The following is a 15,167-nucleotide window of genomic DNA, read 5'->3' as shown; positions in this document are numbered from 1 at the left end:
ATATTTAGAAAATTGACAAATTAAAAAAAAAATTCTAAGATATACCGATTTCAAACGGGACGACTTTGATATATATTTTAATATATCTCGTATTTAACAATTGATATAATGATTTCAAAACAGTCATTATAATCGATATAGTACTGAAGACAACCGTAGAAAAAATTACTAATTAACAGCCTAATGGAAAACTTTCTGTTTTTGAAAGTCATAAATTTTTTTTCAAAACAGTGAAGTTGTGTCACGGACTTTAATATAACATTTATACTCGTTAACCAATTACAAAGTTTTAAGAATGATTTTTATAACTAAAAAATATAGTTCATCCATAAGTATTGTTTTAGCCGTGTTGTACACTATTTTACGACAATATATTTATGAGCTATGCACAATACACGTCGATCAGTCACCGCGGTAAGTAATGTGGGAAGGTGAGCGAAGGGCTTTGTTTGGGCACAGCTGCGCCGGCGCACGGATAAATCATTTTCATAACTGCGCATGATCTAAATATGGTGAGGCGCTTGTTTAGATATCTAGTAATTAAGATGAACGTCTGGTTAGTGGTTAACGGGTTTGCGGTATGGGGCATTAGGATAGCGCAGGTATGGTTACCGTAATATATTTTCGTTAAGAGAGGTAGTGTCTGTCTTACACTGTGCTTGGCTGAACCGGATCGCTATTCAAGAACCTTTCTACCTTAGCGATTGTTGGTTCATCGAGCTATATGGTTGACTCAACATCACTTGAATTGGAATTTCTGTATTTAGTATGTTTTAGTTGCATAAATCATCAATCACGAAATATTATAAAACTAGTTGTATCCCGCGATTTCACCGGCGTGATTTAGTATATAAAGTATCCTATTATAATGAAATCACGGCTGCATTCATCATCATATCATATCACCCGGTAACTGACTACTTTTGAACATAAGACTCTCCTTATTAGGGGTTTTGCCTGTAGTTGCTGCTGCCACGTTTGGCAGGCGGATTGGTAAATGCAGTTAGACTTTGGTGATATTTTAAGAGGGACACTGCTGCCCATCTTTCGACCATTAAGTTCTCTTAATCGCCTCTTACGACACCGATGGGTAAGAAAAAGGTGGCCCTTTCTATGCTCTACTAGCGAACTAAAACCTTAATCATAAAATACGTTGCATATTTATACTATCAATAAAAATTTTGCACCTACGCAATATTGTTTTTCGGAATTTTTCAAATACATTTTTGCTAATAAAATCCAAATTTTCAGTGACAGCATTATAAAAATATTAGGACTGCTGAATATATGTCATCTATCCACTGCTGAATATATGCCTCCCCCTTAGATTGCTATAAGGAACGGTCATGAGCCACCTGCATTTTAGTTAGTAAAAAAACATTTTAAATAAACAGTCAGGAAAATTTAAAATTATCATTAAAAATTGACAGCTAGTTGCGACGTTGCCACACTTAAGTTATGAAAGCATTTAAGATAAAAATAAATATACAGTTTATATCTACCCTTAGACTACAGTTGTCGGTTGTCCCTTACCTAGACAAGGGCTATTAGCTGATAGTTATGACTTGTTACTACCATACAAACCACTTGGTTGGAACTATGGGAGACCTTATTCGGTCGCACTGCAGGGAGGTCAAAGTTCGATAGCAGTTTTAGGAACGTATCGTTTAGTTATGGCAAGTATTTAATGGGATCAGGGCGCCTGGATCAGATTAGGTAAGTTATAGCGTACTTATGGATTAGTGATAATACTATTATAATCTTAAAGTGAAGTTTATTATCTTTTAAAACAACTTTCTAAAGGAAATTTTCAAATTGATTTTTATGTGGTTTTGTCACGCAATTAAACTGTCAATTTTGAATCGATTATGCAATTTTTTTTAATCGTTAGTGTTATTTTCCTAGTTGATTCCATATTAATTTTGTAGTGATTATTTATTTATTTATTTTATTTCATTGAAGCTGCAGTTTTTCTTTGTGACGCAAAATATTGCTTGTTGTTAAGGAAACTTTATCTGCTTGTAGTATACACGTACACGTATTCAGTTGTGAATCGATTTGTAAAATTCTTTTTTTATCTGAAAGTACATACATTCAGATTAGTCCCATGGAAATTTTATTTAAATTAAAAGTATGAATACTCTAAGTATTGCTGCTGATGCAGATACAGATTTTCTTTATGAGAATTTAATTTTCTTTTTTGGTAATATAACATTTTTTTAGGAGAAAAAAGAAGTTTTTTTGGAGACCCTGTTAATGGATATTAACACTAGTCTTAAGAAATCCTACCGACATCTCCATTCATTTTTGCTCGATACGAGATTGATGAATGTTGAAGAAGCGAAAGAGGTTTGAACCGAAGCATTTGGCGTTCCATTGTTTCTGCCTATCCTAATGGGAGACAAGCGTGACATGTATGTATGTATGTATGTATTTTAAGAAATGTGTTACATTAATTAACATACCGTATATATTTTATCAGTCACTAAGCACGAGTAAATTTTGATATAATGTGGCTGAGACAAATTTGGTGAATTCGATTTCCTGGGATTTTCTTATAATACAGACGTAAGATTATTAATTTCATACATACTATTTAAACTAGTCCAAGCTGTCAAACAGTAAGAGACGTGGCATTAATTAAAATGTTTATTGCCACTAGAAATCTAACCAACTGTACAAAATATTTTAAATTAAACCCACGCTACATTATAATACCACTGCCATTAATTTATTTTAAATTATATTTCCTGCCTAGGCAAACAGTAGAGCGCCCTCTAACTACATATGTGTGGAGCGTACATGGGTGTGGTGAGATTTTTAGTAAGGGGGACAAGCGGTCTCATTGCTAGCAACCTACCCTGTTTAGTCAACCTCCATGCGGTCACCCCTGAAAACTATGGTGATTGATTCTCGATGAATTTCTCTCGATAGGCCAACAAACTTTCTTTCATTCTCATCTGTGATCAGTCACTGATGCCTGCCAACGTATACCGATAGGGCAGACGAGTGGCCATGTAATTAACATCTATTAAAAAAATCTATATGCAGCGATGGTTTTGCCTTTTACAATTTTTTCTACTTTTTTTTTATTACATTCTACTTTTTTTTTATTATAATATGTCCTTAAACTGTGACACCTGTAATATGAGGAATCAGTCAATAACCATTTGGTAGCACATCTAAAAACATCTAGATTAAAAAAAAAATACATACATTTAGTATATCATTTCAGATATAAAAAGAGTTTCCCGAATCGGTCTAGAACTGACGGAGTTATGAGGTAACAAATGTAAAAAAAAATACAACCGCATTGAAAAAATCCTTTTTTTGAAGTTTGTTGAAAGAATACATTTCAACTATTTCGAAATTTTTCTGTTATATATTGATTATTTTTATATACGATTTTCTTATTACAATGATAAATATATATATATATATAGATATATAATTACTGTTTTATGGTGATTTATAATAAAATTAACAATATATTCAACGATGTCTAAAGTTCCAGACAGAACACGAGCATTACGGAACAAATCCAAAGCGTTGTTTGCAGTAGAATTTAAATGAATTATGCGTTCAGAAATCAATGTGTAATGGAAATAGTAGCGGGTAAGATTTATTAAAATTTATGAATAGGTATTTATTAAGCAGTCCGTAACTCGCCAACATTGTCAGTTTCTAATTTATAAATGTTTAGAAACACGTGGGGCCTTTTACTCTTGTGGAAAAGGAAATAAACATATCAACTTATACATTCATAAACAATAATTTCATCATCTTTGTTGTGATGATAAATGAATTTAATAAACAATAATTATGTAGATAAATAACACTGCTATGGAGTGTGTATTGCACAATCTGAAGGTATATTTTGGTATCGTAAATTAGGCGGAATGCATACGGAGCGGTGGTTAGTTTTCGGCATAACTTGGTAGTTTTATACATACCTTTAGTAGAAAATGTAAATAATATTAATCAAATGACCATTTAAAAATGTATTGTATTATTTATGGGCTACGCCTCCTTTTCCCGTGGGTGTCGTAAAAGGCGATTAAGGGAACTTAATGGTGTAGGGATGGGCAGCAGCGTCCCACTTAAAATATCAACAAAGTCTAACTGCAGTTGGCAACCCGCCTGCTAAGCATGGCAGCTACTTGGAAAGAAAAGGCCTGTGCTCAGCAGTGGACTGATAACAACTAATATGATAAAATGATGAAACATCAAAAAAATTACAGACTTCAAATAGAAACTTTGTAAAAGTCATCTGAATAGGAGACATTCTGTGCCGGCACCACTCGGCAAACTACTAGACTAATAAGGAGGAAAGGGATTGTTAGTAATGGATACTGGGAATCCCATTGCTAGCAATATACCCAACCAGGTCGATCTCCTCGCGGTTGTCTTTGGAAACTATCATGGTTAATTCCTGATGAATTCATCATGATGGGCTAACTGACCTGTTTTCTTTCTCACCTATCACCCTTCACTGGTGCTCCGCCAGCGTATCCCGTTAGCGCAGACGGGGTTACCATACCATTTTCACCTATCAAAAAAAAAACTACTAGTACTTATTCTAATACTGTACTAGTAGTATAACAGAACGAAGTGACAGTCGCTTCATTTCATTATATTTTCAATGGCGTAATTAAGACCACAAGTCACACTGAGCTGACGGTGATTTACTCGATTTCAATAATTCCTGATTTTATGTGGCACAACTGGTCGTAACTTCTTTTAGTTTCATTTATAGTTAGTACTAAATATGGTCATAGTTATTCCATCAATAGAATAGGAGTGTACCGAGTTATAAAATGCAATATTAATGTAGCAATACGAGTAACTTCAATCGATGAGACATTCCGAAATGTCGAGTCCTTTTGTCATTATAATTTTAAACGTTTGTAATCTCATATGTTAATAATAATTTACATTTTGATAGGATTTGCAGCTATTAAATAACTTATGAAGCTGTAAAATAAAAACGATTTTTCGCTGGAATGAAGAAGAAACATTTCTAAGAGGGTTTTTAATTTTGTTTGTCAGTATATCAAAATTAATGAAATCTTAAATAGACAACGTTCCTATAGTGATGGAATAAAAATACATCAAACTTTTTTGTCTATATGCTGTCTGTAAAAGTTGATTAACAGAACCAAGCACAATATATTAACGCAAGAGAAAGAAAACAAGAAACTGTTTGCTAATAGTAGAATATAGCCTCTTCTTTAAAAGAAAGACTTATGTCCAGCAGTGGGACTTTAAAGGATAATTAAGATATAAAAAAAAATACCAAACACGAAATCTAAACAGATATAGCCCTATATTTTTTATAATATCAGCCGATAATTGTCCACTGCTGGACATAGGCCTCCTCCATAAGGAAGATTTTTCCAGTAGTTGCCACGCTTAGCAGTAGAGTTGGTGATGTTAGAAGAAGGACGCTGCTGTCCATCCCTCAACTATTAAATTTCTTTAGTCGCTTTTTACGATGCCCACGGGAATGAAGGGGTGGTTCTTTCTATGCTGGGACAACATGGCAAGCCATATATTATGTGCTAGCTTTTATCCGCGACTTCGTCCGCATGATCGGGACATGTTCACTGACCGGGATAAAAAGTAGCTTCGTTCCCTATTCCATATAGTACGGGTATACCAAATTTCATAGTGATCGGTTAAGCCGTTAAGGCGATAGGAGGTAACAAACAAACTCATTTTTATATTTATAATATTAGTAAAGGAGAATTAATAAACAAGGTATATTGCATACCAGTATTTTGGTGAGACATTCAGAAATGAATGTATCAAATAAAGAAATTGAATCTGAACTATAGCCAATTTCACTTGGCCGTGAGAGTCGCCGAGTTTTCTCGAACCTTCTAAAGATCTAAACAATAGCAATTTGTATCCCGAACACCATTGAATGGGGCACAGTTGGCAATAGATTTTAAATAACTGTGCATACGTTTGTTCTAACTTATTCTGTCAATTATCGACTCGTTAGCCTGATAGATCTGAGAGTGCCGTAACTCGGTTAAGTAATGTGTGGGGTCAACGGATTACGCCGCTGATATATTAAACTATTAAGCTTTGGTACTAGGTAAGTGCTTTGCAAAAGTGCTACAAATTTGCAGGCAAGAGATAAAGGGATTTATTTAATGTGAATGTGTGCCTATAGGGTTGACTAATCTTGTTTTTTTTTGATAGGTTCAAAATCAATATTATTTTTCTTGTATCAGGTAACTGGACGCTGGTTACGAAATATAATTGGCATTATTGTATTCAATTTTCAATTCTTGTTACCATTATATCTAATTACCTACATGCAGTAGCTTTACGTCAATAGACGTCGCAGGCGAAAGCATCATTGTAACATTACCTTATTATAAACCTTTTATTATCCGATTGTTCGATGAAAACCTCTTTTGTATATGATATAAGATAATTAATATCTTTCTAGTTACCCTTGGGCTTTGTGTGAGCGCAAATTATACATACAAAATTTTTCGTAAATGAATATTTTAAATAACAATGTAACTCTTACTGAGGTATGTTGCATGGTTTAGGAAGAGTAAGCGGATAATTAAATATTGTGTCTTACAAAAAGCAAAACCAATTTCAATTGTGACAAAACTTAACCTAGTTGTTATTATTAGTCTAGTCCGGATACCAGAGAAATTTGGATGCGAATACCATTGAGTTTTAGGAAGGTATTATTAATAACTCTTACCTTGTGTTTCAGAAACGATAGGTCCCTAACTGGTACTGTTCTCCTGGTGACCTTGAGTTCACTCTGCAGCACTTCCATGGTCGTCAACTCTTGGAAGCCCTGCCGCTCTAGAGCTAGACACGTCCTCTGCACTTGCTCTATGCACGGCGAGAACGAGCAGAATCGACCACCTACGATACGAGCGAAAATGATTAATTTTTAAGGAGTTTAAAAAATGACCAGCAAAAGATTAATAGTTGCTCGTCTTGAATGTAATAAGAACTACTTAAGCATAATTTTTTATTCTGATTTTTTGCTATTGCAATAATGAGGTTCAGTACATAAATAATATTTTTATCTATTGTAATAATATTGTACTAATTTTGCAAATATGGGAGATTGTGAAAGTATTCGAACAAAACATATTATAATTAATATCGGAAATTTATCGTAATTGACTGGTTTATATACATAATTAAGAAAAAAATATATTTTTTAAGCTATTTTAAGATAATATCTCAGGTCTTAATTTATTTTTCATTTCATTCATTCAATTTTTGTAGAGTTAATAATGTTATTATATGCTTACTATTTTATTCTTGAGTCCGTCTCAAGTTCCCGTCGGAACCGGACACCACCCTACCACGTCCGAGAGTCTGAGAGCACCCGGGGCGATCGACCTCAGTCACATAATCAAACAAAACGTCCGCACACCACTTCATAATGCGCGCGCGCACCACAAAAACATGATCCAGACATAACAAAATGTCGACAGATGTTTTCATTCCCATGTGATAGATACGAGATGGCCGGCCTTTTAGATACGTTTCCTTTTTGTTACCGCGATACCGTTTTGAAATTTTTACAAGTCCAAAACGCCACGGGAACGACACATAGTCTTTTATGTGGCCCGCGTTGCTCTTATCCGTCAAATCTTATCGACCAATAAGGACGGCGGCCGTCGCTCACTCGAGCTGTCTAGTCGGATGCGCTCGCGCATCTCCGCGGGGGGCGAATTTGAAATTGTTCCATTTTTAAATGTATCGCATGTCTAGATGATGTAAAGCGTGTAGCGGAGTATTAGCATAATAGTGGTCGGGTTGAAGTAATGAAGCTATTACACTACTCGGCATACGAGGCCGTTAATGGTGAATATGAACCAATGCAGCATAGGCGAGCGAATCGCTTATCATTCACGCCTCATCTACGCAGCAATGTAAATGACACGTTGATTTGCTTAATTGACGGGTAAAGTGTATCAATTATATGGATATCATAATGAATGGAGATGTTTCAAGTCGATTGGTATGGTCAAATCCACTGGTGAATTATTGTAATCAAGCGTAGTTTGAAAAAAAAAGGGCTAATGTAACGGATATCTGCCCTCTTCTTATAAACAATAATACATGTATTTTGTTACTTATAATTCCAAAATGTTCACGTGGTACTCCAAGAAACCATCGTGGTTATTTTTTGATAAATTCGTTACGACTGGCAAATAAAATTTATCCGCCTTCATACTCAGCTATTATGCTTCATTGATACCCCACCAGAGTTAATCGATAGCGCAAGCATGATAACTTCATTCTAATTACCAAATTAAAAAAATAGACGTATTGGTAATAACGGAATCGGCGTATACAATTAGGAAAAAACCCTTAGAAAAAAAAAGTTTAAAAGGTATAAATATAATCAGAGTATTCTGGCATCGATGTTGATTCAAGCGGCTTCTAATTATGCTTGAGCACGTGGAAGGGGCTTTATCAATTTTCCGTTGAGAAGAATAGTTTTGACTTTTCTTATACTATCATTGACTCCGCTCGACGGTGTCATAAATCTGTATCCGGACTTGGATATATTAACTCGTGAACTTGTCGAGTCTCGCAGAATGGCAGTAAATTATTCAGAAAGAGTGCAGTATTATTATGTTTTATATATTATAATTCCTAATTGAGTGAATTGGAAAACTGTCAAGCTTCCTTAGCTAGTAAATTGAAGGAGACTTTGTACAACAGTCGTTGGCATGGGTACCTCTGTCCCATTCGTGTTTCTACCGTGAAGCAGTTGTGTTTGCATGGCTGTGTTTCGGTTTGAAAAGTGGGATTTGACAGTGAATTTACAGTGTACAGAGGAATAACACCTGAGTCCTCAGGAATGGTAATGCGTGGGGGGTTTCATGGGTGAAACAGTCAGTATACTCTGTTATGTCCATGGTACTGCTCACATGAGCGAAACCATGGACATAACAGACGACAACTATCTTTCTATCAGGTGGGCCGTCAGCTTGTTTGCCATTCTAAGTTGCATAAAATATATATACATATGTATATATATATATATATATAAAGGGAAATTTTGTCGACAGGAAATATATCCCCAATCTATGCAGACTATGTATGGCAGAATATATATATATATATATATATATATATATATATATATCGATCACCGTATATATATATATATATATGTTCGGATATACTGTGGGATATATATATTATCAACACTCTTAAACACGTGTAGAGAGACACATATACGTGTGTGTGAACATAGAGAAAAAAGAAAACCTCATATAAATAACCCAATGAAATATCTTTGAAGAAAACAGATTAATTTAAGCTATGGAACAATATTATTAATATTAATAGGTTTGTATGAACAGTGCACTTATTTTAATTTGTTATTGTTTCTTTGTAAACTTTTTGATATAATTTATTTTTTAATAAAAATATATTGCACAATACAAATGGGCATCTTTCATTCATAGTCTACAGTAATGATACAAATTTAACCCTTTCGTTATTTTAAGTTTTTATGGTACTTATAGGTCTAAATGTTTTTATGGTATAGCAGTACCTATATATAATACATATACAGTATCAGTCAGAGGAAACGCTTTGGAGGAGGCCTATGGGGTAAAATAAGAGGCTAGGATATTTATATATTTATAACCTTTTACATTTTAAAATTTTTCCAACTTGGGTAAAATATGCAACTCATATAGATGCTTCGTTTCAAATATTTAATTAAAGTTAATTAATCACAAGTGACGATTTGATTACATACTAAAGAGCCGATCTTAAGGTTATATATTTCAAGCAAGTTAAATAATATTTAGACATTTGTGAATAACAGACTCTATCATACACACCTCCCAATAAATTTTCCGGTAGACTATAATTAAATAACAAAATGTTTCATTTTAATTTATATGGCTGGTTCGTTTTATCTGCTCAGCTATAAAAACATAAAAGTCATCGATCATTATTTGTCTAATTTACACTTGCGTGCCGAATTATTGAATACATTAAAATAAATATGTGGCATAATTAGTCATAGGCTTCATAATTAGCGTGTGAAATCATAAGTTTATAATGCGTAGTAAATAAACAAGTTAATCTATTAAAATGTTTTTTAATTAATAATTTGAGGGTATTTCATCATAATCTATTAATATTTTATTGCTGAGTATAGGTTTTTCCCATAATATAAGGGCTAGCTACTATTAGTAACCAGCTCTCGTGGTATGGGAAAATATCCACACAATTTTTTCCTCGAGTTTTTTATTTTTAGTGTTTTCATACCTCCAAAGGAAAAAAAAAACGGAACATGGAATCAATTCATTGTCCGTCCGTGCGCCTGTCAAGACTCTTTTTCTTAGAAACGCGTAGAGGTATCAAGTTGAAATTAATATCATATACTCAGATGTGCAATCTCTTAAAGCAATGAAAAAATCAAGCTTCTAAATCGGCGTAATCAAAAGATACGACCGTTTATGTTCCATTTATATCGCATATTTTGAAAAGGGGAATCAAAACCGAAAAAAGGAAGAGGGCCAAGAATCATGGAATTTGGCAATCCCGTTGATCTAGAATCATGAAATTTGGCAAGAAGCAATGTCATGTAGCACAAGTAAAGGAAATAATCTGAAAACCATAAATTCGTAATTGCGCGAGTCCGACTCACACTTGACTGGATTTTTTCATTAGTGAATTGTAATTATCAAATGTCAGTAGCATAAAGTATCTATAATAATAATAATAATATCGTCTCGGAACAGAACCTAGCCGACAGAGTTCGGTACATACAGCGCTCTGGTATGTTTAGCGCGACCGAACTCGAACGATTGCGAAGTGAAGTTGTTCCAGAAGCAAATTCCGCGACCGTAGAGCAACCCATCTCAGACGTGCTACCTAGCGTAGAGGTGGTTGCCGAAACGCTTTCAGAAGCGGATGCGGACGGAACAACTTCCCAGGATATAGAGCATATGAGGAGCATACTAGAGGAGGCGATTCTAGAGATCCGAAGAACTCCCCTAAGAGAGACCGAAGCTTTATATATCCAAATGTGGCGACGCGGGATGCCATTGAGGCCACAAAGGGACTGCTGCCTCAGTACCTTGAGGGCAGCGGTGACCTGGGAGAGACGAGTTCAATCCTGTTTGGCGCTGCGTTGGCAGTATGCCGATATACCGGCGCAAAAATGCCCCGGGCTGGACGTAATATCCAAAGGGATAATATGAAACCAGCCTGGAAAAGAAGGATTGAACGACGGATCGCCCATTAGAGTCCTCATTGGTAGACTGCTCTGCTTCAGGGAGGGCAACACACGCCCGAGAATTATGCGCTCCGTAAAAGAGGCCTTTGCTGGGACAGGTGTACGTCTGTTCCAGCCGGACTTCGGGCACAAACTTACGGAGCGCATAGATGAACTGAAGCAGAAGATCGCTGCATGGGGGAAGCGACTCCGACGGTACTCTGAGAGGGTTGAGAGATATCAACAGAATCGCCTCTTTATGAGTGATCAACGGAAGTTTTATAGGAACTTGGAGCGCCCAAAACTACAGCCCACAGGACAAAGACCCGAAACAGCCAATTTCGTCGCCTTCTGGAGACAGCTTTGGTCTGAACCTGTGGAACATGAGGAGGGCGCATGGATGCACGATGTTGAGGAAGCATGTGCTCGAATAACGCCGATGAACGCCATTGCCATTACGGAGGAAGACGTGGTTGCCGCGATCCGTCGGGCTCCGAACTGGAAAAGTCCGGGGATCGACGGATTGCAGCACTACTGGTTAAAGGCGTTCTCGGCCAGCCATGCGACCTTAGCCGTGCAATTCCAGAGTGCCCTCGAAAACAGGGCGCTCTCGAACTTCCTTACAAATCACTCATTTAGCTCCTAAGACGGACGATACCGCGGATCCATCTAAATATCGCCCCATCACTTGTCTTACGACAATATATAAGACGTTAACATCCGTTCTGAGCGCTAAGATCTCTCGTCATGTGTACGAGAATAAGATCCTATCTAGCGCTCAGAACGGATAAATCGAAGGAGCTGCTGCTCATTGATGCTGTCGCTGGCCACGTGGTCAAGCGGAACCGTCGGAATTTCTCCGCCGCCTGGATAGATTATAAAAAGGCGTTCGATTCCGTGCCCCATTCATGGCTCCGGAGGATACTCGAGCTGTACAAGATCGACGGTACAGTTCGATGTTCTTGGAGGCATGCATGAGGCAGTGGACGACGATCCTGACTATCCAGGGCGAGCGATTGACGGATACCGCTGACCGGATAGAGATAAAGAAGGGAATATTCCAGGGCGATTGTATGAGACCACTTTGGTTTTGCCTGTCCCTGAATCCACTCAGGACTTTACTGGAGAATTCGGGGACTGGATTTCAGTATCGGAGAGGAGGTACACGAGTGTCTCACCTTCTGTACATGGATGACTTGAAACTGCTAGCTCCGAGCGTCGAACGCCTGACGGAGCTGCTAAATATCGTAAACGATTATAGCAGCTCTATTAGGATGGCGCTCGGAATAGACAAGTGCGCGGTCCTCCATGTGCAGAGGGGACTGGTCACTCAAACTGAAGGGATCGCCACAGATCCCTCTAATATTAAAACCCTCTCCGAGGCTGAAACATACCGGTATCTGGGCATGTCACAAAACATCGGTGTGAAGGAGACGGATATGAAACAGTCAGTCCGCGAGGAATTTTTTGCGCGCCTTACAAGAGTACTGAAAAGTTCTTTGTCGGGCGCCAATAAAATCCGAGCTTATAACGTGGGTCATCCCGTACTCCTTTACACTTTTGGCGTGCTCAGATGGTCTCAAAAACTCGAAGCCCTGGATCGGAAAGTCCGCACAACTATGACCCTCCATAGAATGCATCACCCGAAATCGTCAGTCATGAGGCTGTATATCCCGCGGAAAGCTTGTTAAGCGTTAAGACCATGCACAACCGCGAGATTGACAGCCTCAGGACATATTTTCTGGAGAAAAGAGACGAGGGTTTGCATAGAGAGGTCATAGAATGTGACAAAGGATTCACCCCTCTTTCTCTGGCTAAAGAGGACTGGCGAAAACCCGAAGTTTTGAGTACCTCTCAGCGGGAGGCCGTATGGAAAGAGAAGGAGTTGCACGGAAGGTTCTTCAAAGCCCTTCACGGGCCGTACGTAAACACGAAGACCTCCGTGCACTGGCTACAGTTCGGTGATCTCTTCGGAGAGACCGAGGGTTTTGTCTGTGCAATACAGGATCAGGTGGTTAAGACGAACAATTACCGAAAGCACATTCTGAAGGATGGCACTGAGGACATCTGTCGAGCATGTCGCCATCCTGGAGAGTCACTCAGACATGTGCTTTCGGGTTGTTCAGCTCTTGCCAACACAGAGTACTTGCACAGGCACAACCAGGTAGCCAAAATACTCCATCAAGAGCTAGCTCTGAAGTACGGCCTCGCGAATGAGAGGTTGCCGTACTATAAGTACGAGCCACAGCCGGTCCTCGAAAGCGACAGCGTCAGGCTCTACTGGGACCGATCCATCATCACGGACAGGACTGTTCTTGCGAACAAACCTGATATCGTGGTGATGGACCGGGCACTTTCGAGGGTGTTTTTGGTGGATGTCACCATACCGCATGACGAGAACCTCGTGAAAGCCGAAACCGAGAAGAAGAGAAAATATCTCGACCTGGCTCACGAGGTGACCGAAATGTGGGGGGTGACATCTACCGAAATCATCCCAATCGTTATGTCGGTGAACGGTCTTATCCCAACCAGTCTGGAACAACATCTCAGACGGTTGGGATTCCGGGCGGCTTGCAGAAAGCGGTGCTCTTAGATTCTGCCCGCATTGTACGCCGGTTTCTCTCCCTGGGGCCCTGAACCCCGGCCGACTGTGCTTCTGCCGGGGGTTAGTTGCCATCTCCTCTCCTTAAGAGGGGAGATGAGAATTTTGGTAAAATTTAAAAATAATAATATAACTATTACACATTAACACGAAGAACCTTATTTTAATAAATATTAAATATATTCTCACATTGTTATATTTACTTTATTTGATGTTTGATTTTGTACTGGTAACCCTAATAGTAAATTATGATATTTCTAATCCAATTTCAAATCACTGAAACTATTTACATTAATAAGATCTTATTATTCAACGCCCAATAACTCTTGTATAATTTAAATGTCCACTGTAACTATTGATTTACTTGCTCCCAGGTGTTGGAATATTGCAATTTTCCACTCCTAATATTAATTTAGATTATTTAAATAGTTGAACTTATGACATTACTATAGGCACTGAAATGATGTTAATTATTTGTAGTTTGCATTATATAATTGGTTTAGTTGCTAGTTGTAGATCACGTTTTTGTGTAACAAAATTATTTAACATACCAGTAGTAATATTCTACTAGTATCTTAATGATTATTTATATATATTTATAAATAATCATAAAGATTACATAAGGTACAGAGTTAACGAAAAAATAAAAATAGAAATTTCCACCAACATCAAGTAGGTGAATGGTAGTTCACTACTGTACGTTTCACGCGTTAGTTACTGCTACGTACTGCCACGTACTGCATAAATTTGGATCAAATTACCAGCAGCGCCATTTTCTAATAAATACGACATGGGGACTTTTAAGAAAAGAATTTTATACTTTTGTAAAAGGTAGGCAAATTATTGGTCCCTGTTGTCGTTAGTGTTCATGGGCATGCATGCTTGTTTAATGCCCTTTTACATACATAAAAATAAGAAAAACCAAGAGCTAGGTGGAGCCTTCTTTGGGTATCAGTACTACAAATATTGTTAAAAGTCATTTGTCGAATTATATTTGCAAAAATATTAATAACTATTAGACAGATGATGAATATTGAAAGAAAGACAAATAAAGAAAAAGAAACATTAATTCGAATAAAAAAAAAAGAGTTACATTCATTAACAATAGAAAACAAACTTCATAATTGTTATTGCCAACGTGGCTACCACTCAGCATGTGCTGCAACAAATTAATTGCAACAGCGCTGATATTCTGTGGTGACCATGCATGACATCACGAACGACGACAGTAAGAAAAAAAAAAAGAAATAAAAATATAATAGGATATAATATATACAAGCATACATACTACATACTTATATGTATATATATATATAT

The 15,167-nt window shown here is 37.1% G+C and overlaps 1 protein-coding gene across 1 annotated transcript in view; it reads right to left on the bottom strand.

The window, feature by feature from the left end:
- LOC113520385 (tRNA (adenine(58)-N(1))-methyltransferase catalytic subunit TRMT61A) overlaps nucleotides 1–15,167 on the bottom strand; it is a 91,953-nt gene that overhangs the window by 35,883 nt on the left and 40,903 nt on the right. Inside the window, exon 5 of the mRNA XM_026905712.3 lies at nucleotides 6,734–6,903. Within this exon, the coding sequence (XP_026761513.2) occupies nucleotides 6,734–6,903 (170 nt within the window). The remainder of the gene's footprint in view (nucleotides 1–6,733; nucleotides 6,904–15,167) is intronic.

Source organism: Galleria mellonella, unplaced genomic scaffold, assembly GCF_026898425.1.
Source record: "Galleria mellonella isolate WM207_F2 unplaced genomic scaffold, CSIRO_AGI_GalMel_v1 utg40, whole genome shotgun sequence".
Classification (NCBI taxonomy): domain Eukaryota; kingdom Metazoa; phylum Arthropoda; class Insecta; order Lepidoptera; family Pyralidae; genus Galleria; species Galleria mellonella.
Note: the sequence above shows the minus strand (reverse complement) of the source record. Positions and strands in the feature narration are given on the sequence as shown.